General features: G+C 37.2%; 1 protein-coding gene across 1 annotated transcript; it reads left to right on the top strand.

Annotated features, from left to right (window-relative positions):
- Positions 1–1,887: 1,887 nt before the first annotated feature.
- Positions 1,888–13,010, top strand: LOC114359912 (uncharacterized). The gene is made up of 6 exons (XM_028314463.1): positions 1,888–2,046; positions 8,233–8,311; positions 9,458–9,544; positions 10,585–10,833; positions 11,706–11,847; positions 12,345–13,010. The coding sequence occupies exons 2-6, from the start codon at positions 8,240–8,242 to the stop codon at positions 12,563–12,565; spliced, it is 771 nt and encodes a 256-aa protein (XP_028170264.1). The 5' UTR covers positions 1,888–2,046; positions 8,233–8,239; the 3' UTR covers positions 12,566–13,010.
- Positions 13,011–27,712: the final 14,702 nt, after the last annotated feature.

Here is a 27,712-nt window from a genome sequence, read left to right as displayed (position 1 = left end):
TTAGGTACATTTTAAAATAAAATAAGTATGTTGCCTGCTCGTAGAGTCTTCCACTAGAGTTCTGTGTGCTTACCATGAGTTAACGTTAAAAAATCGATGAAGATTTTATTTCTTGAAAGTAGCCGCTAGGCCCGCTGCATAATATAAATCATACATTTAATGTAATTTTTTTGCGCAGTCGCTAGCGAGCACACCTAACGTAAACTCATGGTAAGCACACTGCTCTCAATACCTACAGCAACTTTAAACATAAACTTCACGAATTCAAACTAGTTCCGTCTCCTTTTTGCGAGTGTTCCACTGATGATGTCAGTCATGAGCAGTCTGCCCATCATATCTTGTGGGAGTGTGATCTTTGGAAACATGAACGTGATATAATGCTTAATTCAATACAACATACATCTGTTTCCGCAATTTATTACACCGATCTTGTCGCGACAAGGAAAAATTTCCGTGCTTTTAAGCGATTTTGTGAAAAATATTATTGGCAGGTAGTTGCTAATTGCTCATAAGATAGGCCCCCTTAATTTAATTTATTGTCCGTGGTGCATAATCTTTTTCTTAAAGGTTTTAAACCTTTGTTTGTCACCTGTCATCCGCTTTGCAATGGAGGGAAGTCGAACCTTAATTTCGAACTCCTCCTATGTTCTTCTGATTAATTTCGTTGCGGGTCCAATGACAGTTTAACTTTCCCCCGGGACAAACTTGACCTTCATTGGTTGGGTTTTTGTGGCGGTCAAGCTGTAGATCCTGGCTACACAGGAGTTGCAGTGGTGGGAACGAGAGGTGGGAATAGTCCCGTTTGCTCTCAATACCTAAGAGAAGAAGAAAAGTTTGATTTTACCCGAAGAAACCTCAGAATAAATGCAGATTCAGACACATAAATGTATAAGAAAAGTACTGAAAAGATATTGATAGTCATTATTTAAAGCAAGTACCTACTCATTTCACCTTTGAACGACACAACATCATCATATTACTCATGCGCCATCGCATGCACTTTCCAATCAATGCATTTGTTGACGAATCAATTTCAATTCGCTTACCGCACACAGATGGCGCTTTACTACCACACAACTACACAAACAACTCTTAAGTTATCGTACACATACATTAGAGTTTTACTTAGAAGTGCAGCCGGTGAAGCGTAACAAAACAAGAAATGGACGTTGAATCAACCAATGTCAGTTTTCCTCATGTGGTGTGTGTGCATGTAAAATAACCAGGGGACTTTCCAGGAATAAAGTGAACGATGAGCGCACGCATACATATGAAGGAGATGTAAAGATGAGTTCAGACTGTTTCCAATGCTTACACAAATTGCATAAAATGATACTTTACTAGCAAATTCTTTTTATTTGTTCTTCATACACTTAGGCTGGGTTGCACTATCTTACTTTAACTTTAACAAATTTCAAAAGTCTGTCAAACTCCATACAAAAACACCGGTCTTGGTTATGGTGTTTATAGTCACGGTTAAAATAAAATGGTGCTCAGCCTTACTGTAATAAAAATGTGTTAAAGACAGGTAAGTAGCAGGACAAGTATTTACAATTTGTTTATTTGTAGTCTTTAATTATTATTTTTTGATTCGTTGCCAGATAGTTACCTACTCATACTTTGTCAGTCAAAATGTCTTATAGCATCATGGTATTTTGTATTTTTCTACTCTATAAGGATTTTTAAAATATTTTTCCTCGTTTCTCTTAAATGCTTTTGCTACATTTTATAACCACAAATACTAAACTGCGACTAAAAGTAGTGAACATTTCTATGTTTCTTCTAAATTCAAGCGGATATCCTCTACCGCTCGTCGGTCAACCTTACACTAATTGCCTATAACATTTACGACAAGTCACGACATCGTCAGACGTGCCAGTGTGACCTTGGCTTATTAACATCTGACGAACGCACACCACCGCGATCGCTGCAGCGCTGCGCACGAGTCTGATTGCGCTCGGATCGACTAGAACACTTTTAGCCGTCATTTTGTTGTGTTTTATCCTTGTTTTTGTGGAAAATAACAGTTGAAAGTGCACCAAAAAGGTCAGTGATAGTTTAAAAGTACTTTTTGAGTTGTTATTATGTTTATTTAGTGTGTTCAAACCGTAGCGAGGCGATAAGTAAAACAGTGGATCGAATTCTAGAATGATTAGTTTATTGTTGTTTCGCGCACGTGTTGCGTTGGTATGACATTGACTTTCGAAGTAGACAGGTTATCAGTATCCCACATTAGCGACATAGAGTCATTTAAAGTAACCGCTGCTTTTTTTACACCACTTATAAATTTATAGTAGGCAAGCTTACTACCTACTTAATAATCCCAAGTCCAAATGTTTGATTGTTTTGTTTTCACGTAAATTGCTGAACTAATTTTGATACACATTAGACTACACATATTTCGTCTAGGTAAGTAGCAGGACAAGTATAGTGCTGTCGTCTGTTCCTTGAAGAATAACAGAATACAAACCTATTCCTGTGACTAACTATTTAGTCACACATGCCATAAGCTCACAATCATGTCTTTAAGATACTCTACTACAGACTTACTCCATTAAGTCGGCTCTAGTACCACTATTGAACAATCTAGAGCTAGTAGAGACAGCTGTAGTTCAAGCTAAACACTATGCGTCTTATGGAATTGAGACAGGAGCCATTTTTGCCAAAAAAATGTAGAGTTCGATGTGCGGTCGACTGTATGACAGTACCGACACCACAAGTGTATCTGTGTTATTGTCATGTAAAATTGTGTAATTATTGGTATATATGTTATTGAAAAATATCGAAAAAACAAATTTATTCAAGAAAAATGTTGACTTGAGACAGAGGTGACTACTTTTAAAAACCTTCGTCATTTAGCCGGCACGGTTGTTCGTCAATCGATGACTCACGATTGGTAATTAAAAAACGAGCTCATTACACTGCACACCGATACTAAATAACTAGTAATGATAAGACTGTAATGCAGCCTTTCCCAAAGTGGGTAATAACGCCCCCTTGTGGGCGCTGCAGTGTGTTACCTCTCACTATAGGCCATAAACAGAAGCTGCACAGCGTGCTATGGTCGGTGTTTCTTAACGAGAATGAATCAGAAATGAGGAGATCCGTAAACGAACTAAACTCGTTGACATAGCCCGACGAATTAAAAAGCTGAAGTGGTAATGGGCAGGGCACATAGTAAGCAGAACTGACGGCCGATGGGGCAGCAAGATTCTGGAAGGCCGCTACCAACCGGGCAACATGGAAAGCATTGGAGGAGGCCTATGTTCAGCAGTGGACGTCCTATGGCTGAGATAATGATGATGATGAAGAGACCCAGAAAAAAAGCCTACAGAGGCTTGGGGCGTGATTTGTAATTTCATCTAAAGCCTGGTCCGTGAGCACGTAGAATCCCGTCCAATTACCCCAAGCTGCCCATCCTTGTCGCTCGTACGTAATTATGTTGCTGTCGCGCTCGCACACTCACTGCGGGCGCGCGTCGCACAGTCGCGACAGCAATATAATTACGCGCGAGCGATAAGGATGGGTAGCTTGGGGTCATTGGACGGGATTCTACGTGCTCACGGACCAGGATTTACTAGGACTCTTACGCCCGTATTCACAAACGATGCTTGCTTAAAGGAAGCAGATCGAACGCACAGCGTTAAATAGAGCTCAGTGTGCTTACCATGAGTTTACGTTAAGTGTGCTCGCTAGCGAGTGCATCAAAAACATCTATGAAGATATTAGTTCTTGAAAGTAGCCGCTAGGGGCGCTGTACAGTCTGTCATACATTTAATGTCATTTTTACGCAGTCGCTAGCGAGCACACCTAATATAAACTCATGGTTAATCACACTGTGATTGGTTCGTGTGTGACCCTGTGCGTCCACGCGCACTGTGAGACCTCATAGTAATGTTTGTGAATACGGGCGTTAGACACCGATTGAGCTCTCGATTCTCAAGTATAACTAGGCGCTAAAAATAATGTATTCTCAAAGTGGGCAGTAGACAAAATAAGTTTGGGAATCCCTGCTTTAATGTTTGATGGAAAATAACACAAATATCTAAATCACCATTATTTCAATTAGTCCCCATTGCAGGAGCATGACCCTCTAATGTATAGACGACGTCTTATCAAGCTAAATACTCTGGGATTTTAAGAGGCGATTTTTCAACAAAAAATGTGTAGTCTTATATGCCGTCGACTGTACCAGAGGCGAAATGTATCGAAATCGCGAAAAAGTTACGTCACTGGTGTTTGTCAATTGATTGTTTATAAGAAGGCCGGAACAATAATACTAAATTAATTGCCTTTTAATTAATTTATATCAAAAGGGAATTCCCAACGTCTATTCATTATTTCCGTTTGCAATCTAGAGTAGATGAATGTCAGTAAAATTAATTACATTTAAAAAACCCATATCTATCTATACTTATAATAAATCTGTAATGAGGTCAATTCTGTACATGAAATATATTTTCAAAATAACTATCAGGGGGTGATTAGTGATCGATACTGATGCTAAAAATGCAATCAGTAAAAATTTTGGCTGTCTGTCTGTCTGAGGATACAAATAATACGATGGCTAATTTAAAGTATCCCACAAATAAATCAATCAAATTTCATTTTAGTCAACATCACCAAGTCACGTTAAAAATTTACTAACTAAAGGTAAAAGTGCCCCTAGCAGAAACAGCGTCGTGAACAGAAGTTAACGCTTACAAATATTTTCACTAGATGGCGTTGTGCTGATTTAGCTCGCGATATAATTTGCTTTTTTCCTAAACTTGATAGCCACCTCGAGACGACTAGTTACAATGGTGATAATGTGAAACCAGATTTTTATACAAATTTTTGAAAGGTGGTCTATCCTTTTAGACCACCACTAGAATAACTAGTCTAGATGACAAAATTTTAATCAATTGTCCGTCAGACAGATAATATTTAGAAAATATTACTCCTATTTCTTATTTTCTTTCATAATTAAATAATAACAGTGCTACATCGAGTTGAAATGACGCGTTACGTCACGATTGAGTAATTTTTTTAACTCAAAAGTGACGACGCGACATTTCAACTCAATATACTCTAATTTATTATTCGATAATGAAAAAATAATAAAAAAATACATGTCCAAATTATTTTTTTTATATCTGACGACTAAATATAATTTCGATTTCATTATCCAGTCATCATCCATAAACTCGAGTAAGAATATGTGGATATTCGTTACTCTTTCAAGTCCAACTAAACGGATATTCCGATGAAACTTAAAAGTATTCTTGTTTATTACATCAGAATAACATTTAATAATAAGACTTTAATTTATAAGGGTCCGTGGCCGAGTCCCCCAGTGTTCGACGCACCCGTGGTCAACGCCCCCGATCAGTTAAATTTATTTGAAGCAATTTTTAATCAAATTTACAGTCAGGCACAAAAATGTTTATAAACGAAGAAATATTTGTACCTACTGATCGTACAAAATAAATGTTTAATATATTTTACCATAATGATACCTACAAACAATGATTGGTTTTATTTTGTATGCAGTTTCAATTCATGAGAAGTCTTGTTATTTATAATTATTTATTAATAAAACCAAAATATTTGTCTCATAAAATCTCTAGATAACAATATTGTTAAATCACAGTTTTGATTACCTAAAGGTATCCAGTACCTATAATAACATGTAAATCGTTTTACCTAATCAAAATAATTATAACAATCTGTCTTCAAAGTTATTAACAATTAAATAATCAGTCCTTAAAATAACTTACTCTCTCTACATTAAACTAACTACAAATAAAAGTTTAAATTGTAAAAGTTTTAAGTATTTACAACAAAAAATACAACATTTTATTTTTTGGAATAATAACAAAAACAACAATTAATAGGAATTAAATCACATCTTTTAGTTTTTAGTACACCAACAGTTAACATGCAAAATCATTGTTTTTTCATTAGTTTTTGTTGACTGTACTTAGTGCAAAAGCCGAAAAAAGTATGATATTAAATTTATATAAATCGGGGGCGTCGACCACGGGTGCGTCGAACACTGGGGGACTCGGCCACGGACCCATTTATAATGTTCTGTGACTAATTTCACGCGGGCGAAGCCGTGGATAAAAACTAGTAGGTACTTATAATAAATCTGTAGACAGATCAATAGGGATGTTTCCTGGGTAAAAAAGCAAGAGTTTTAATTTGTCCTTCAGTTAGCTAATCAAAAACTACTCGACACGTATTTTTCACTTTTTAAAACTAATGAAAATGTAAAGAGATAAAGCGTGCCAAAGTTCTAAAGAAAAGGCCCGTGACGTTAGTGAGTGCGTAAAAGTGCAGCACTTTGTGACGTCGCACGGAACTTCAACGCACTATAATTTTGTAATTATTTATTTGATTGAAAATTAAAAATATACGTGTCCAATATTTTTTTATATTAAAATTGACGGACTATAAAATTTTTTTTAGAAACTAGCCTATTCTATACATGAAATATATTTTCAAAATAACTACACATCAGGGGGTGATTAGTAATCGATACTATGCCAAAAATGCAATCAGTAAAATTTTTGTCTGTCTGTCTGTATGTTGAGTTCCTTATAGAAACAAAAACTAATCGACGGATTTTAACAAAACTTGGTACAATTAATATTCTTCGTACTCCTGGGCAGGTTTTAATATAGGTACTTAGGAATTCCCACGGGAACGGGAATTAGCGGGAAAATCCTTTTGTATGAAAAATCTAAACCGCTTAAGTTAGACGCTTGGAATTTGGCATGCAGGTATCATAGTAAACTGAAAGCTTAGTTACAACAGGATATTGCAAAATTCCCACGGGAAAGGGAGTTAGCTGGAAAAAACATTTGTATGAAAAAATCTAAACCGCGTAAGATAGATGAAGGGGGTAAAACGAGATCCACGCGTAGAAGTCGCGGGCGGCCGCTAGTCTCAAATAAAGACATTTTTTATTTCAGAGTGCTCGAAATTGGTTCAGTAATATACGCTTAGAAACACAACACACATCCTTTTTTTTTTCATTTAGGCACACAAATTAGTGTGGATTGGTCTATATTACTATCACAGATTTATTGCGTGTCATGTAAACAGGGTGGAAATGTTAAGTGATCTCACTCGATTATTTCTAAACTATACAATATATCAAAAAACTGGCTACTGATCCTGAAAGTGCTTCACGATCTCTTTCAAATGGTACCAATATAATAGGTTACAGAATAAATTCATAAAATTTAAAATTCATAAAATTCATTTATTTTTGCAAATAGGCTTTAAAAAAGCGCTTTTACACGTCCCAATATTAACCCTACCACTGCTTCGGGACAATAAATGGGCCAGTGCTGAGAAGAAGCAGCGCAAGAAACTCAGTCACTATTGTCAGCCTCCTTTTCAAGGTTTTACAGTCTTTAAAATATACAAATTATAGTCATAAGTATTAATGCGAGCTAGGTAGTTAAACATTCCAAACATTTTTATCCTTTATATAATCATCAACTTTATAGTAGCCCTTTTTCATTAAGGTGCTTTTGATATGTGCTTTAAATTTATGAATGGGCAATTCTACAACAGTTTGTGGTAATTTATTGAAAAGTTTAATACATTTCCCCATAAATGAATCACCAATCTTGTGCAGTGTGTAAACTGTTGTAAACTGGAACTATTCGAAAATTCAATGTTTCCAGCTTCCATGTATGCAAACCACAGAATATTATAAGTATATTTAAAAAAAAACTTTAAATAAACTCATACTTTCCATTCTTATTTAATTTTTATGGAAAACATTAGTTTTAGGCTTTACTTGCTATAATATCAAGAAATGAGTACCATGACTGTGATAGTATTAAATGTATGGAAAATGGAAACATTGAATTTTCGGATAGATCACGTTTATTCTGTAACCTATTTTTGATAGCGTATGATAGGCATCATGAAGCACTTACAGGATCAGTAACAAGTTTTTTGATATCTTGTATAGTTTAGAAATAATCCAGTGAGACCACTTATCGTTTCCACCCTGTATGAATTACTCTATTTTATTGAAAAAGAGGCTGACAAAGGTGACTGTGTTTCTTCCGCCACTTCTTCTCAGCACCAGCCTATATGTTGTCCCGATTACCACATAGGGCAAGCCATAATTATTTGGGACGTGTATAAGTGCCCTGGAAAGGGCCTATGTACTGAATAAAATATTTGAAGTCGAATTTCATGTAGGTAATTGTAAATATTTTTCAGTGCCAACATGACTACAGTGACCAGTCGGTGGTGCAACAACCTTCGGATAAAATGTTTCCTCATAGGATACATGAATTTGGTAAGTATTTCACTGTTATTAACTCATTTTAGACCAATTGATTAATTAACAAAATTAACTAAAATACGAAATTATCGGTATGGATGATACTCTTAAAATCAAGGTTGGCCCAATAGATTTTCCAGGTGAGCAACCAGCAAAACTATACTAAATTCACAAGGCCATTTATACCATGGCTAACTCGCTGGCGTGCTTGGGTTTGGCCAGCCTTGATTAAATGTTCATAAAAATCAAATTTTTCATTCGAGACTTAGTTTTATTTTGACTGAAGTAGGTAGATAGAGTTTGTGAAGTTAGGAAATATAGAATTAGGGCGTATAGAGTTAGAAGATTGACTCTACATGAGATCTGATAACTTTTTGGCAACATTTGCCTCTCAGAGGCATTTTATTCTAAACTTATACCGGTTTTTGTCGGTTTTATACCGGGAGCCAGTATTAGCCACAGTTGACTTTTATTGTTGCAAGAATTTCCTCAATGAATTTTGAATTTGATTACCTTATTATCGGTTTTTAAACCGATTGAGAATAGTTAATGTACGTACAGGCCCAATAAAGAATACTTATGAATAAATGCTCTGCTCGTATTAACTAGTCTCTTCAAGCTCCAGCCAAGTCAAGCGCAGATAGATACAAACCATCATTAGTTCAAGTTCATTATTTCGACCATTCTTGATAGAAAATCTGATTCTTTTTGTCGTTTTATATACGTCACGAGAAAGAGGTCAATCGTCGAATCCAACTCGGATGGGCAGCGTTCGGGAAGCTTCGCCATATACTCACGTCTCGAAATACCGCAGTGTCTCAAGTCAAAAGTCTTTGACCAATGGGTGTTGCCAGTGATGGTATACGGATCTGAGACGAGGTCGCTTACTATGGGCCTCATAAGAAGGCTCGTATCACACAAAGGGCGATGGAGCGGGCTATTCTCGGAGTTTCCCTGCGCGATCGAATCAGAAATTATCGTTCAATCTAATGCAATTTTAAACTATACGATTACGTACTAGTACCTACATATAATAAACAATATGCAGGTTCAAATATGCTCTCACATATTTTTGACTGAACATTATTCTATCTTTCAGTGAATGGAGAATACTTCACAATACAACAATAGTGAATCAATGATCCGTGCGATTTGTTTCAGATCGCTAGCATTGTGGATATAGCGTGTCATATCGCCATCGTCGCCATTGTGTCGAATGGATTCCAGTGTGATGTCGACGAGGATTCGGTTAGTAATATCATTTACAAGAGTTATAACAACCGTATTCACAAACGAAGCTTGCTTAAGTGAAGCAGCAAATCGAACGCACAACGTTGAATAGAGCTTTAAGATTGGTTCGTGTGACACCCTTTGCGTCCACGCGTACTGTAAGACCTCATAGTAATGTTTGTGAATACGGGCGTTAGTAACTGTATAAGTACCAAGGTGGCAAAAAAAAGATAAGAGCAGAAGACAAAGGACAAGATATCGCCAATAATTGCAAACCAGTCTAAACCAGTGCGAGAGTGAGTGCCGCAAAAATGAAGTTGTTCCGACCTCCCATTTTACCCATCCAGTAGGCATGTTGTAGTAACCTAGTCAATATAAAAATACAACAGGAACTACTAATACTATTGAACTATAATAAGTAAATAATAATTATGTTAAGATAGATAGATAAACCAGAAGTGGTTGTAAGTAATATAAATAACATAAATATAAACATAATATGTGAAATTATTGATAAGATACATTGACTTTGACACACATTTACAAATAGCACGTTCATTAAAAAGTGTTTGACATTAGATAAGTAAATGAAGTAATTACGTAGATAGTAAACATTTAATTAATTTCTAATGAATAACAAAATATTGAGATTATTTTCGGCCTGAAGTTCTTATAGAGAATTAGAGAAATTTAAAGTACAAATAAATATATTTTATGAATAATAGTACAGTCTTCGAACTATGTGCCCCGCCCACTGCCACTTGATTTTAGCGATTCTGCGGGCTATGTCAGTCACTCTGGTTCTCCTACGCTGATGGCCGCTGGGGCAGGAAAGTTCTTGAGTGGCGACCACGAGCTGGAAGACGTAGCGTGGGCAGGCCTCCCACTAGGTGGACTAACGATCTGGTGAAGGTCGCGGGAGGTACCTGGATGCAAGCGGCGCAGGACCGGTCTTTGTGGAAATCCTTGGGGGAGGCCTTTGTCCAGCAGTGGACGTCTTTCGGCTGAAACGAACGAACGAATAGTACAGTCTATTAACCTGTTAATCCTTTTTTCAGCTCGCAAGCATCGACTGGCCCTGGCTAGAACCGTTCCTCCTGGTCATCAACCTTGGGACCCACGGCTTCTATCCGTTCCCGCTCATCCTAAGGAACAGAAATAACGTGTTCATAGACTACATGCCTATGAGCTCCCAGCCTAAATGCTACCCTGGCATGCTCCACGTATACTTAGTGGATATTCTCAACCTTATGATCAACGTCATTTGGTTGAAGTTCGTGAAGGCGTATGTCGTCGCGCTGCACCGGGTATGTACCTATTGAGATTTTTTTTATATTTTATTTTGGATTTACCCTGTGATGTGATGCTCCGTAAGTACCTAATTATATTCTCGACCTTATTGATACTGCCATTTGGTTGAAATTCGTGAAAGCCTATGTCGTGGCTCTGCACCAGGTATGTATTGAGGATATTGTTTATTTATTTTGAAATTTGGTTTTACCCTGTCATGCTGCGTGTACTTAATTCATATTCTCAGCCTTATGGATAATGTCATTTGGGTGAAATTCGTAAAAGAGTTTATTGAGGATGGATAATATCCATTATCCTAATGATAATATATGTATGTTTATTAAGGACATAATCATTTAATCTACCAGGATATTCACAAACTTATCATACTAACAACCAAGGTAAGTAGTTATAATTTCGAATAAAACCAAAAGAAGAGTCAATAATATAATAATTCTGTAATAAAATGGTATAAATGCATACAAAAACCTCAATTTTGTAAATCAGACCTTTATGTATTTTCCTGTTGCTCTTTTGTAAATAATTTTCTTAACTCTACATAATGGAGTCCGTAGTCATTCATTTCATATCAAATTTCCGTGTGCAAAACCGCGAGCATATACTAGTCTCACATAAAACTGTAGTATTTTTCAGTTACTGTAGATATTCACTAACCTGACTACCGCCCGTATTCACAAACATCACTATGAGGTCTCACAGTGTTCCGTAACTTTTCTGCTACTTTAGGTATCACGAACTATTTGACGCTGACTGTACGATCTCCCACTTGTTCACCCAGCCGCTATTTGCTGTTGCCTTTGGTTTTTAGTACCATTGATTCCGAAAACCTGGTAATATCAGAATTTATTTTATTTATTTATACTTTCAGAAAGACCCAGAGCCAATGCGCATGTTCTTCGGCCTGTCTGTGGTGAAGCTGGTCCTCCAGGTCATGTACTTCAGCTACCAGCCTGAGTTCAGATATGTGTCCACCATCGAGGCGTACTGGTTCGTCAAGCTCTTCGATATTGGTGAGTATTACGATAGTTCATCATCATCATCGTCCGGGTATTTTATGCTCGGTGTTTCTTTACGAGATCAGAAATGAAGAGATCCGAACGAACCAAAGTCGCTGACATAGCCCGACGGATTAGCTAGCTGAAGTGGCAATGGGCAGGGCTCATAGCACATACACAGAACTGACGGCCGATAACGCATCAAGGTTCTGGAGTGCAGTCCGGAAAACGTAGGATAGGCCATCCAGCCAAAAGGTGGTGAATATCATAAAGGTAGCAGGAAGGCGCTGGATGCAGGCCGCTACCAACTGGGCGATATGGAAATTATTGGGGGAGGCCTATGTTCAGCAGTTGTTAGGTTGAAATGATGATGATGATGATGATCATCCAGGTGGTGGATCAAGGGTTTGTTTGCTTTCTGCGGTCAGGTCAAAGTGAACGCAGGCTATAATATGCTTCAGTCACAAAATATAGCCAAATTCTTTGTTATATAAAAACAAATTTCTTCACAGTGCTTGCCGCAATCTTCCTCATCATCATACACCAGTACATTAAACAATTGAGGCAAGAGAAAACTCGGCCAGTCGAAGACCAGCCTCCTCCGTACATCGAATGCTTGATCAATGGGCCAGCAGGCCAGACCAAAGAACAGAAGGAAGTAAAGAACGACACAGAAGTAGCCATGCCAGAGGAACAGAAGCCAAAAGAAGAAGCACCTGTCGTAAAAGTTTGAATTTAATTGTAATTTAGTTAATTATGTTCTAATTCTTTAGGGTCGATAAACTATATTTATGAATGCATGTGATTATATTTTAATGAACTGAATGAATGGTGTGCGAAATTATAAATTCTCAAAATTGGAAATATCATTATTTATTCAAAATAATTTGATTACAAGTAGTACTATTTATTAAATCAGAATAAAAATGTCCTAATTGGCATTAATTTAAAGTACTTAACTAATTAAATTGGAGTCAAAAATCTCAAATATTCGATACCGGGTATTTTGATTAAATATTTTTATACAAGCATACTAATGTCAAATTAATTAGTAAATAAATAAATTGGAATTGCTCTTATTTTAATGAAAATGACAAAAAACATTTAAGGAAGATCCTATTAGTATATTAAGCTAACATTATGGCGTAGTTTGGAAATATTATTGTATTTATTCCATTCCAACGTTTATAAATAAATTGTTCAAACGTAAAATTTTATTTATTCCTAATCCACTACTACAACACATTATTAGATATAATTCTAGGATCCTAGGCACGTAGATAAATAAAATGTCACATAAAGAAATACTTTATGACACCTAATGACTGTGACAAAATATTTATTTAAAAAAGTTTTTTGAACTTAACATGAAATCAAATCGGAGCTTCTTCTGTGACTCGTGGAACATAATTTTCCCGAGTTTTCTCGCTTCTTGAGGGCGAATAAATAAGTTTATATTTAACTTATTCCTACACGTGTTCCTCCGTAACAAGAGACATGATATGTTATTATGAACGTCTTGTTTGCTATTTTTTTAACCGACTTCAAAAAAGGAGGAGGTTTTAAACATAATACATTAGAGCTAACAGATTTATTTCAGTTGACAGCATATATTACCTATGTCTGAAAACTCTGGACTTATTATACCTACCTGTTACGGTTAATGTGATAAATTGAAAATTATTAATAATAACCGGTTATTATTAATAATTACCGACAGTCGCGGTAAAAGTGATAAATTAATCACATTTAACAGTGATTATTTAATAATTCAACCTTAGTACTAACAAATTTCATAAAAGAGAACAACATATTGTGTACGTGCTCGTGTACAGCCAAACTTTTGAACGTTTTAATATCATATTAGTTTAATTTGGCATAATGAGTTTGGAATGTTTCTTGCATAATATTACTTTTCCATGATGCCTATAACATAATGTTTTGATTTAAAGTGAAAAATAGGTTAAGGTGCGGCGGGGGTGGCCCTTGGGCCACCCATAAGCCGCCTATTTAGTTTTATACACACATAAATGACCTCATATTAATCACATTTACCAAATCATGCGGTGATTATTCATAATAACCGGCGATTATTCATAATTTTCACATTTATCACTTTGACCGTAACATACCTACATAAGAGTATTAGGTTTAAAAACCTAATACATTTTTTTAGACTAGTATTATAATATCTGTACGATACGATAGCAGAGTAAGTACAAATACGATAGTGCTCACTCACGATGACTATCTATGCCTGCTCCGGCCAAACCGGCATACCAGGAGGCACGATTTTAAGGAAGGACACACTCTGGGATGGGAGAGGACGGTCGACTAGCCGCTGCGTCTTTAAACCGCAACCGGTCGACCACAAGTCCACAACCAAGTAGATATGCATCCTGAGCCTGGTCTAGGAAAATAGGTAAAGACGGGTTATCGTTGATAGGACTGAGCGTTGATGCGATGATATGGGCGGTCTAGCCTTTGATGAGATGGCTTTGGTTGTTCTTGGTTCTTACGGTACTGCTGCTAGACTGATATTTTTTTTATCAAATGTTTTCACAAATAAGTTAACAATTCAATTCCACGGACCAATCGATGGAATCGAAAAATGTCATCAGGATTCCTAAAGATTATTCATAAGGCGGCTTATTCCTATCCCATTTTCATAGGCCAACTTTGGCAGGGTATTCCCCAGGGCGCGCTGGAGTGATCGGGGTACACACCTGGCCCAAATTACCAATACAGTCCAAATATCTCGTTTACCCAGAATTTACATAGCCTTGTTGAAGACAATGATGAAATTTGTACAATCGTTCGAGAATTCTTCATTGGGCGGCCATTTTGGGCGATATTGTTTTTCGCCGGCATTGTATTGGTTCCTTCATTTGTTCGGGAAATTGTGTGGTGAAATGAAGTGGGTGGGACATTCGTCTAGTTTTAGGGATATGGCAGAACGTAGATCATAGTTTGGGTGGGGAATAGAAGAATTTAGATGTCGACATACTGGATATTGTGAAGTACAATTCACACACCAAGAGCGGCGGCTTGTCAGCGGCTTTATTTCAAAAGACGAAACATGTCAATGAGTACTTTCTATGACTTGACAACATCTCAAAAGTCCATTATCTAATACGGTAATACTTATTCAAGGACGAAGTCGCCCAATAGGACGAGTCTTCCAGTGACTTGGCCCACTTTTAGCTTGGTCCACGGGCCAAGTCGCTGGATTAAATTTTAAATATTTTATCTTCCACAAATTGGGCCCACTTTCAGTGTTTTTATTAATAAATTAAACACCGAATCAACAGAAATCTACTCTAGAATAAGCATATTCGATTTTTTTAGGCAAAAGACATTTAAAGTACTTAGGTACTACGTCATCATCTGATTTCATCAGTTAATAGTTCAGGTCTTAGAAACAGCTTGATTGAGAAAGCAAGATTCAAATTAAAAAATTGCAAAATGAACCTAAGACCTTTGCGACTGTCACCTTTCATTCACTTTTAATTAATTAACATCAAACCACTCAAAGTACGCTCTGAATCGCAATCACCGACTTTAATTATCTTTAAAACAATAAAACCTAGCAACGTAGACTGCCACACTTAATTAATAGCCCAGATTTAATGGAAATTCCTTTGGAAAGTCTACGAGAAAAACTAAGATAATAGTTTGTTCCCGAGATCCGGATATCCGAGCACCAGTTATATCCCTTTTGCTAGACATACCTAGCCGGGCAAAGAAAGTCAGATCATTTCGTCCGGAGAAAAAAGGAATAAGTAAGTAAATTATACGGTTATTTTAGGTAGATTATTACATGTATTGTAAGTAAGTAGTGTAGCAAAGTTTACTACTCCTAGAAAACGGCAAGGATCATATTCTTCTGATATGCGAATGTCGTAAGATAATGTAATTGATGTCAAACTGTCAGAAATCTTTGAAGCAACTACATTTTTTTTTTTTTTTTTGACTACACTGCCCTTTACTGCGCTGCTATTAAGCGACAAATAGCCCAATGGTGTCGGTGTGGGACTGGTCGAATCAAGGTCGAAATCTAGCAACGATCTCAACAAGACTCCTGGCAGTGGCTGGATAAAAGTAACTAACTAAAGATCATGCAATTATTAGAAGGCTTATATCCAGCTATTGACTATAGGGGTCGCCGAACACGAGCTTAACGCCACAGCCACAAAACGCCCCGCCACCGGCAAATATGACTAACTGGTGAGAAAATGTTTTTACAGTAAAATAATGTCTCCCACTGCCTGTGGCAGCTGTTCAGTTTTGACTATGCCGGCATATCTTTTAAAGGACTATTGTGGGCGCCCTTTAAATAATTGAAGTGGCCGAGTACGACTTTAATCATTGTTCAGGTCGAGATGTTTTCATGAATATTTTTGTTTACGGTCTTTTTTATTATCCCCGAATACATCCAACGAACTGTTCGTTCCATTCAAGCGGTTTTGAATGGAAAGAAAATGGAGTGGATTAAATCGGCGAAGATCCAGGTGAGCGATCGTAGATCCACAATGGACGCTTAGCATTGATTACGAAAAAGGTTTGGGCCTTTAGAATAATAGTGATTGTTTCTGAGAAATCATATTTTAAGGGTAAGTTAGTTAATAGACGAATTCTCAAGACTAAAACACCAACATCTCGTTATTTCTTCCAAGAAAAATGTCTGCTGACATTAAGAGAAAAGTGTTTAATAATATTTTAAGCATACGATTTCTAGAATATTTTATTATTATTTTATGTAAGCCCTGAGAAACATAGAAGTTGGTAATTTCCCTACGCACTCCCACTGACTTCTAGTGATCTTTGCAGCTACGAGTCATGAACGATCATTTTTTACTTTCTTTCTATTGGTTTTAAGAGTAAATGTGTGCTGTCAAGTTTTTTTTTTCTTTACACTGCACAGACGGGTTGAGGTTGCCAGATATTCACAAATTTATCCTTTTTTCTTACGACCAACTAAAAAAAATAACTACTGCACTAATACTAATATCGTGGTGCACAGTATTCTATCGGAAAGATCCTCTGTCCATTAATAACACATGGCGTCTTAAGGCGCTGATATTAAACTTCAAGGCAAGTGAAAAATGAACCGGGAATCTCTCTCATGTCATAGTCAAATAAGAACAGTATGAATATTGAGAAGCTGTAAATATGCCAACGATTTAAGTATCTGTATTAACATGTAAAACATGCTCTATAATAATAGTCTGGTCCGGGAGCACGTAGAGTTTTGTCCAATGACCCCAAGCTACCCATCCTTATCGCTCGTGCATAATTATGTTGCTGTCGCGCTCGCACACTCACTGCGGGCGCCCGTCGCACAATTGCGACAGCAATATAATTACACGCGAGCGATAAGGATGGGTAGCTTGGGGTCATTGGACAAAATTCTACGTGCTCCCGGATCAGACTATAGAGGAACTTTTAAAACGTAGGTAGCAAGAAATGTTATAATATTAGAACTAGTAATTAAAATCTGAAATGGAAAATTACATGCAATATTGGATACATTCCAACTCACGCATAAAATAAGTAGGTATGTGACAATACTGTGACACATAAGTAACATATTGTGTGCTTAGAGTATAGTAAAAGTAAGTACTACTATTAACTTAACATATAAAGGCCACTTGTTTGACACAATCAATTCAGCAGAGTCCATTATGAAATTAAGGTGATGATAAAGAACCAAAACTGTAGAATGCGTACTTGTACAGGATGACTATACTTTTCTGTCTTAGCTATGTCATCTACGAGATCAGCTGCATAGTCTTTGTTTGTAGCAGACGAGTGCCGTGTTACTGTCACAGAAGAAGACAAACTTAAACTTACATTTTAATAAACCTTTTATTAAATAAATGAATCCACATAGCAAGAAGTCAAGAAGTTCTCTTTACAGGGTGTTAGGTAAATGGGTATATGAGCCGACACTAGCCCATGTTAACATGGTCATATAAATGGTATAGTGAAATCAGAAATTTACATTACCATTACATTTACAACACCCTGTATATTCTCTCACATGCAAAACAGTGGTGACAATACTTGTGTAAGTTAAGTTTCTACCCTCGTTCGTTTCAGCCAAATGACGTCCACTGCTAAACAAAGGCGTCCTCCAAGGATTCCCATGATGACCGGTCCTACGCGGCCCGCATCCAGGTTCTTCCCGCGACCTTTACCAAATCATCGGTTCACTTAATTGGGGACCTGCTTACGCTACTTCTTCCGGCCTATAGTCGCCACTCGAAAAGTTTCTACCCTATGTAAATACAAATGTAATAACTTTAGCTTACAAAGATAATCTATTATTTATAAGATTTACATATTTTATTATTCTAATCTCTTTTGCTTGTTCACCGGTACGCTCGTGTGTCACGAATGCATACGACCAACGTCTTAATAAATGAGATTTCAACTTAACCCTTCCGATGCTGAACACAGCTCTACGGATTTTGCTTAGAAAACTTTTTACCACTTACTGATAGCCTATTAGAAATTTATCTGATAGATAAACTAAACTTTTTAAAGTTGCCGATAGTCAGGAAAAGGCACTGGGATTTTCTAAGAATTTTATTTGTCACATGATTAGGTATCTGAAATTATTAAGAATCGGTGAAACCACCCATTAAGTGTTTTAAAGCAAAACTGTGTTCATAACAAACTGCAAACATTTATTTGTAACTAGCTTTCCGCCCGCGGCTTCGCCCGCGTGGAATTTTGTCTGTCACAGAAAAACTTTATCGCGCGCGTCCTTGTTTCAAAAACCGGGATAAAAACTATCCTATGTTCTTTCCCGGGACTCAAACTATCTCTATGCCAAATTTCATCAAAATCGGTTGCGAGGTTTAAGCGGGAAAGCGTAACAGACAGACAGACAGACAGACATTACAGACAGAGTTACTTTCGCATTTATAATATTAGTTGGGATTAGTTGGGACTAGTTGGGATTTAATGAATAAAATTAAAAAGTTGGATTGACACAATTCAGGTGAATTATTATCGCTAGAAATGGATCTGTTTCAGAGAAATCGTAGAGAAGATAGCTTAGTTGTTTTGATTAAAAACGGGTGAAGACGGTGAAGAAATACGAATGTTGATTTGTAATTAGGCGAAAACGAATTCCCTGAATTACATGGCGGCTTCTTCCCACACAAGTAAAGCAGTTAATCCACCAAAATATCTATCTTTATCTGTATAATGTAACTTAAGCCAAGTATATTTTGAATAAATAAATACTTTTGTACGTTCGTTCAGCCAAATGACGTCCACTGCTGGACAAAGAGGAGGCCTTTGTCCAGCACCAAGGATTTCCATAACGACCGGTCCTGGTCCACATAATTAAATAAATACATACTATCAAAGAAAACACCCAGACCAAATGCAAAATCCTAGTAATATTATAAATGCGAAAGTTTGGATGTCTGGATGTTTGTTACTCTTTCACGCAAAAACTACTGAACGGATTTTGATGAAACTTTACAGTATTATTGTTTATAATCCAGAATAACATATCTAAATATAATAAAGGAGAAACTGACTGACTGACGCGCACAGCCTAAACGGCTAAACGTAGGCACTTGAAATTTGGATGGGACGTAGCTTAGGTACCGTAGAGGTGCACTTAGAAAGGAATTCCCGAAATACCCACGGGAACGGGAGTTAGCGGGAAAAAACATTTGTATGAAAAAATCTAAACCGCGTAAGATGGATGAAGGGGGTAAAACGGGATCCACGCGAACGAAGTCGCGGGCGGCCGCTAGTAGGCTATAATTTATAACGATCTGTGACAAACGAAATTTCACGCGAGTGAAGCCGCGGGCAAAAGCTAGAACAAAACAATATATTCATGCATTCAATGTTTGCCGAACTACCCAGCAGTATAACCCAAGCGCATACATGCCACGTCTTGATAATGAGATTTTAACTTAACCCTTGCGATGACGCGGAACGCGCGCAGTTTCATTTAGAAAGCCGCCACGGGGTTAACAGACGACTGCCGACTTAAAACTTGAACTCGGCTTAGAATAGCTTGGCGCAATTGTGGTCTTTTGACATGAACATTGAACATGACTGATTTTAAATAATGATAATGTTTTTTTATTTTTTTCTCGCCTCATTCAAGAATTTTAAACTTACTCTTAGATTTAAAAAAAATTGAATTATAAAAATGATTGTCTCGGACAGAATTGCAAAAGATTTTACCTACCTACAATTCCATCAATTTTTAAGTGTAATTTTCATCTTCAGTTAAGACTTATCTAAGATACATTTTCAAAATGTTTTAATAATTTCCCTGTGTTTCTTAACACAGACTTTGGCAGAGATATAATTCCTTAAATCCTTATCTTACAGCTATCAAGGTTGATAAGGTTGATAGCAGCCTTATTTGATGACACAGGAACCTTAATTCCTGTGTCATCAAAAGCTATTTGCAGGAAATCAAATATAAAATTGTAATAACTCAGAAATAAGACAAAATAAAAGTATTTTACCAGTATTCCCAATAAGCTGAATTTCATAATTCCCAGAAAAGCAGCGAACTTGTTAATACGACTCGTACTTGGAAAACCAGGTAATTTTAAAAGATATTCCAGTCATCCCTATCATAAAATTAATAGTATCAGGCGTTACTTTGCGGAAATCCATAACTAGATATTAAAAAGATAAAATTACTTAACTTAAAATTTCCGCTTAGTGACGCCGGTACAAGTACCCAACCACACTACCCACCGCGCCTACCGATTATGTTATTGCAGGTGCAAGCAAATTTAATGCTAAAATAGGCTGGGATGCACCATCTTACTTTGACTTTGACAAACGTCAAAATCTGTCAAACTCCTTACACAAAACACCGGTTAACTTTATAGTTACGGTCAAAGTTAGGTGGTGCAACTCAGCCTTAATATCTAATCCTACTTTAAATTCATTTAGTCCCATCCATCTCTTAATGACCATGAGGTCGTAATTTTTTTTTAAAAGAATCAACGAGCTGGAAACAAAATGAAAAATCCTAAGCGGTGCACTGAGGAGCCTGCAGTTCAGGTGTAATGAGGAGAAGCTGCCATTAGGAGCCTTCTACCGGGCTACTTTGCATTGCTGCAAAGAATACGTGGTAGTCAGAGAGGACAAAGCTTAGTTTGTGCCTAATTTTGTTTTTTACAATACCGCAAAAAATATTACAAAACGGCCGTCATACCTATTTTAACCAAGGTGTAGACTGTAGAGTTTGTTCAATTAGAGCGCTTTTACATTTAGGCGACTTTAGCAGCGCGACAAACGCGCGACAGACGCGCTGCGGATAATAATTTCATACTATGTGACAGCGGATGCATGCCTTCACATTATAAAAACGCCGCTACCTCGCTGCAGTCGCGCTTCTCACGCCCTAATTTGAAAGCGGCCTTAGGGTTTGGTAGAGTTTTTTATAGAGATCTGATAACGTTTTTTGCGATGCAAGTCATTATGGTCTAATCTTGGCAAATATTTCGTCTTAAAATATTCTTGGCGGACAGTGATCTCTTTTCTTTATTTTTATTATTAAAGCACTAAACATTAAATATAACTGTTGTAACTCAGTTTTCAAATGTAAAAATGCTAATATTTATGAATTCACAATACAACACACATTCACATTTTTTGCCTATTCCATGGTTTGGCGCTTCTGTAAATGCTACATTAATATTCTACTCTATGGCCCACCTCGAGGCACTTAATTAAAGCTCGCGAATAGGTGCCCACTTAATTGTATTAAATCGTGTGATTCCATCTAAAACAGCGCCTGAATACTCCAGTTAACTTGTGAAATTATTTTTGGTAAAGGTAATACGAAAAAAATAGGAGCATTTAATCAAGAAGATTTAATCAAGACGATTTAATCAAGTTTGAAATTAATTTTTAGCATTATCAAAAGCTACCTTTTGTCGGGATGTCACAGAAAGACTGTCATTTTTATTTTGTTTTTGTTTTTTTTTAAACTATTCTAAAGTTATCCCTAAGTCTCAAACTATTTCTAAATTCAATAAAGTGGTTTAAGAGTGAAAAGGTACTAGACAGACAGAGTTACTTTCACATCTATAATACTTACCTACTTCTATTAAGTACCTAAGTACTAGTTAGTATAGTTCTTGCAACTCACGAAGACGAGTGAGCTTTACTTGTGTGTGTACGTGTACGTGCACATAACGATAGTGTAAGAAGAGTCAAAAGTGGCACCAAATGGTTCGTGTAATATTACACTCGGCGCTGGCTAGCCAGTTCCTTAGCTTGACTTGGCTTGACACGCTGCCAAGTGTCTATATGTCTATCAAAACTTGAAAAACGAAAGTAGTGAGCCACCCACCTAGGGTTGCCAGGTGCCCGGCTTTAGCCGGACATGTTTGGCTTTTTAGAGACTTGTCCGGCCAAAAATTGTCTTGTCCGGCCTGTCCGGCTTTTGGTAGTCTTTTTGTGTGACTGCCGCGTCCAGTCAAAAGCACACACGTATCAGAATGTTGGGCTATTCGAAGATGATAGTACCTAATCACCTATGATATTAATTGCGTGACATGGAAAAAAGGCGTGTCCGGCTTTTAGGGTAAAATGTCCGGCCAAATTAAGCACCGAGTCCGGCTTTTGTATTTTTGGACCTGGCAACCCTACACCCAACACACATGTAAATCTCACTCGCCTTCGTAAATTGCAATAACTATAAGTATGGACAAGGTGGATTCCTAACAAATTTTGAAGTAAAGCGTACGAGTACTTACTTACTTTGATTTATTCAAATCTTTTCAACAACGTCGTCGCCTCTTTTCAATCGCCCAGACAGAATCTGGTCCGGTAACCGCGAACACGGGTTTGATACCCGGACCCCAAGGAGCTCTGGGTATCATTTATAACCGGATCATACCGTTATGAAGACAGGCCGATCTTATAAGCCGGCGACGAATTATTTTTGTCGACTCTCTTTTGGTTATTGTTTTATAACATGGCTGGATTTTTACTGTTTTTTATTATTTTTCTTCAATTTTCTCTTAATATGATGTAAAGAGGGAAGGAAGGAATTGTCTTTGTGAATTTAACGCTTTAAGGTAATCCCTCTTCTAAGCATAATTAGTGCATAAGAACTCAACGTCGGGGGTTCGATCTCCACACTAGGTATACAAAATATTAATGTTTGTTTTTGGTAACGTTTATACCATTGTTTTTTTTTCCTAAAAGTTTGGTTGAGAGCTTGGGCTAAATTAAAGCACCGTGGATTTTTTTATTTCTTATCTTAGATAGGTGTAGATACTTTAACAATAAACTGATTTTAAGGAAACCTTACACTAATGTAGAGTTCTAAGAAAACAGGTTAATAATTTCCAAATGCCCCAGTTAAAGTTTTCGCTGTGTTGACAACGAACTGTTTATAAAACATCCTTGCTCTAGCGCATTAATTTTGAGTATAATTATAAAGTTTCCGTATGAAAGCGGATTAAGTCAGTAAGTACGTGAGCTAGCCGTAGTATTGTTTTGCAACAGGTAAACGAATAGAAGCGTAGAATTTTAAAAAAATCGGCACTTTTTCAGAAATAATTAATTTTATTCGGGAGCTTAACGCCACCTCAGGAAAGAACAGAGATTGGTCAACGCCAAATATGGATTCATCATTAAACCTAGCTTAAAGCTGGGTTCAACCATCTCACTTTAACTTTGACTGAAGTAAAAAATCTGTTAAACTCCATACAAAAACACCGGTTATCGGTAAGTTATGGTCAAAGTTAGGTGGTTCAAATCAGCCTTAATATTTTTCTTTAATATAAAGATCATGAACAATGATACCGTCTTTTGAATCTAGCTAGATAGCATCTACATATGCTGTGTTATAACTATTTTTTTACCAAGTCCGACCAGACACTTCAACCTTCTATTTAATCTTAGCCTCTGTCATAATAAGCTGTGCTCAAATTACATCACAATGTGCACAAAATTAATTAAGTACTACTTTTTTGTATTTTATTTCGTATTGTTTATTATATGCGTATAGTGGCATTAGATTTTAAAAAAATAGAAGTTTTGTTACTTCTATGTTGTTTCCGTTCACCTCAAGCCCGATTCACTAACTTGGAAGCTAAATGAACTTCACTGTAGAACGCAGTTAGGTACTGCTTTGAATTAAAAGAAATGGGTAATCCAAGATTATCCTTTCTTTTAATGCCACAAACTGAATTGTTATTATTTTGCGTCAGTTCGTGGCTACAAAGTAAGATTTAAACTTAGTGAAATCTGAAAACCTTTTTACTTCAGTCTCGGGATTTTGATAAATTACTTTATTAGTATTCCGCGTACCGGAAAACGCAGCGTGGGACGCCACCCACAAGGTGGATCGACGATATTATAAAGGTAGCGTTGGACGCAGGTCGCTACCAATCGATCTACATGGAAATCATTGGGGGAGGCCTATGTTTAGCAGTGGACGTCCTATGGCTGAAATGATGATGATGATGACGATGATATCAGTGGAAAACCGCGCATCTAACAGCGCCAGGTAATCTGCCAACAGGGAGAGATGGCGGGAGATCGTGCGGAGATCTGTACTGCCTAGTTATAGGTATCATCGACATTGAAACCTGTAGGCCTAAGATGCGCGCCGTAATAACTTTTATCGACGTCAAAATGTATGGGCAAAATCGACAAAATGGCGTGATACCGCTTATCGCGGCGCGCATCTTAGGCCTACTGAACGTGACCACGACCACGAAGGCATTCTGTTATTAAAATAAATAATATTGTAAAGTTCCATCAGTCTACCATGTAGTTGTGTAAAGGCATATCTTTTTCCGTGTCCTCTAAAATTTTCAGGTTCAATTATTATAATTATCGTTGTTTTAATTACAAATTATTTTCGGCTAATAAGGGTCTTAGTAGACTTAACAAACTTTGCGTGCACTCAGAAAAGCGCTAAAGAGTTCAGCGATTCTAAGATTTAAACTGAAAACGGTAATTTAGGTACGATGCGATAATTAATTTACAAGAACTGGGCAAAGTGTACTTACTTATAATTTATCTTTCAAAGATTCCCGAAATTCAAAACAAATACGGTTTAGCATATGAAGCTATATTTCTGTTGCAAAATATAACCTAATACTACTAAATAAGGTAGTGTTTGCCTTGATGTATGCTGTGGAAATGGCTGAACAAACTGGAATAATCCTGAAGTCAGAGTTAAGCCATTGGCTGGCGCGCCAGTCGACTCGTCAATAATGTTTGGCTTGTAATCAAGCTATTAGCCCCTAGGTCACAGGTTCTCAACCTTTAGCTAAGCCCCCAGGGGATTAAATTGTAAAGCGGCTAATGTAAATTAAAAAACCTCTAGTTTATAACAATGGCATTAAATAGTCATTTTGACAGGAAATCTTTGATTCAACTTTCTTTCCTATTTAAATCCATAAACATTAAAGTTAAAGTCGACAGCAAATCTTAGGAGCTACTTTTTGTGTTGGATAGGCCATTTATCGAGGGAAGCTTTAGGCTTTATAGAAACTCGCTACAATGGATAGGAGCGGAGTATCAATGATAAAATTATGTATACCTTTTTACGCGTATGTTAAGCTTACATTGTTGGTAATATAAAATGCCATTCTTAGCTTGATGCCCTATCCTTCTGTACATATCGATCATCGCCTGAATAAAGACTTTTTCAGAATTGAAGCGTCAAAAGAATTATATTTTAGGGTGTCAATATTGAACAGTTTGAGAACCACTGGCCAAGACGTTCCAGTTGGAACTGAACTTTGATGTTTGTCAAATTAAGTAAACCAACCAGAGACAAAAGGACTCTGCCCCTGTTTGGATAGGTAAGACCTGGTAGATACTGTAAATGTTGTTTGTGTAACACTATCTAGTGAATTCTAGTGCTAAATTTTGTCATTATTTTCAACCGACTTCAAAAAAGGAGGAGGTTCTCAATTCGACCCGTATGTTTTTTTTTATAACTCCGCCAATTATGAACCGATTTGAACAAATCTTTTTTCGGCGTATAGGTAATACCTCAAGGGTGGTCCCATTTAAATTTAATAATAGAAAAAACAACCCCCAAGGGTGGAAAATTGGGGATGAACTTTTTTATACGCAATATCTCCGATTCTAAATCAATTTGAACGATTATTTTTTGTTGCATAGGTATTATCAAAAGGGTGGTTTCATGCGAATTTGAAGAAAACATTTCACCCCCAAGGGTGGAAAATTGGGGATGAACTTTTTTATACGCAATATTTTTAATTTTTAGTATTTTTTTGTGTTCACGCATTTGAAGTCGGTTTTATTTTTTTAAAAGTTAATTATACCTACACTTAATTGAAATTGAAATTGAAATTGAAATTGAATCTAATGAGTGATGAAACGCACTAAGCATTTCGATAACTCTTTTATAATGCGAAGCTAGGGACTGAAATTCACTGCCTATTGCTGTCTTTACCGATTTACATATACTTAGATATACAGGGTGTCCCAAAAAGTAGTCTCAAGCCGAAGCCCATAGGTAGAGCGTCACAGGGCTACCCGAATCACCACGACTTTTGATAGTTTTCGAGTTATGATTTTTTTACAACATTACATTAATTTACCTTTTTTAGTTCACAATTTTACATTCGTGTTATGGATGTAAATACTTCTGAATCAGCTATAGACCTAGGTACAGAAATTCGAAACAATCATAATTATTTCGAAACTTAACAAAAATCGCGGAATATGCATGAGGGTGATTCGGATAGCCCTAGTGATGCTCTACCTCTTGGTTTCAGCTTGACACTACTTTTTGAGACACCCTGTATAATAAACTTGCTTTAACAAGAATCAGTGCCAAAACTCAAAGAAATCTCGACAGCAAACGGTACAGCTCATTAGCGCGTAAAACTTTCTCCGATATCACAAAGTTGCATCTACAAAGGGCTCCATTTGACAGCGTCGCTGTCAGCTGCAAACGAGCGCCCGCGGCCGAACTGTGCCGCTGTGCAAATTACGGCGCCTGTGCTAATGGATGCACTGCTGGCCTCTTTCCACTTGGAGCCAAGAAACGCGTTGTGCGTGAGATTGGCCACAAAATGACGTCATATTCGGTTTATTTGCACGAGGGGCTTTGGCTCTGGGGCTACTTTATATAGCCCTCACTGTTTTTTTTTTTGAGCCATCCAATAATAATTAGTGACAGAACCAGAAAAATCACGAAAATAAGCATACGGCGATACCAAATAAGCCGTCTTGTTTGGTGGCAGATGCAGCTAACCAATCTTTGTAAGTGCTGAAGGACTTACTATCTAGCTCTATTTGACAGCGTCACAGCCAGCTGAACTGTGCCGCTGTACAAATTACGCGCCGCCTGTGCTAATGGATGCACTGCTGGCCTCTTTCCACTTGGAGCCAAAAAACGCGTTGTGCGTGTGATTGGCCACAATATGACGGTTTCTTTGCTAGAATATTATGAAGAGCGCGAGTCTTTAAGGCTATTCCCTTAACATCTTTGCGGATTTATTCATTGCTCTCACTCACATTGAGATGATAGGATGTACAGTAACAGTATTAAAAACATGAGTTTACAAAAGGCTCCATTTGACAGAGCGTCCTGAGGCAGCTGCAAATGGCTAAACTGTGCCGCTGTGCAAATTACGGCGCCTGTGCTAATGGATGCACTGCTGGCCTCTTTCCACTTGGAGCCAAGAAACGCGTTGTGCGTGAGATTGGCCACAAAATGACGTCATATTCGGTTTATTTGCACGAGGGGCTTTGGCTCTGGGGCTACTTTTTATGGTCGTTACTGTATTTTTGGAGCCCTCTAATAATAATGAGTGACCGAACCAGAAAATCTCGAAAATTAAGCATACGGAGATACCAAATGTGTTGT

This window comes from Ostrinia furnacalis, unplaced genomic scaffold (genome assembly GCF_004193835.3).
Source record: "Ostrinia furnacalis isolate ACB-3 unplaced genomic scaffold, ASM419383v2 OfSCF4694, whole genome shotgun sequence".
Taxonomy (NCBI): domain Eukaryota; kingdom Metazoa; phylum Arthropoda; class Insecta; order Lepidoptera; family Crambidae; genus Ostrinia; species Ostrinia furnacalis.
This window is presented reverse-complemented; position numbering and strand designations above follow the sequence as displayed.

Bases quoted from the DNA above. Each gene is read 5' to 3' on its own strand.
- LOC114359912 (XM_028314463.1), top strand. From the start codon at position 8,240: ATGACTACAGTGACCAGTCGGTGGTGCAACAACCTTCGGATAAAATGT. The intron at 9,545-10,584 runs GTTAGTAATATC...TCCTTTTTTCAG, and splicing joins GTGATGTCGACGAGGATTCG to CTCGCAAGCATCGACTGGCC. The intron at 11,848-12,344 runs GTGAGTATTACG...ATTTCTTCACAG, and splicing joins CGTCAAGCTCTTCGATATTG to TGCTTGCCGCAATCTTCCTC.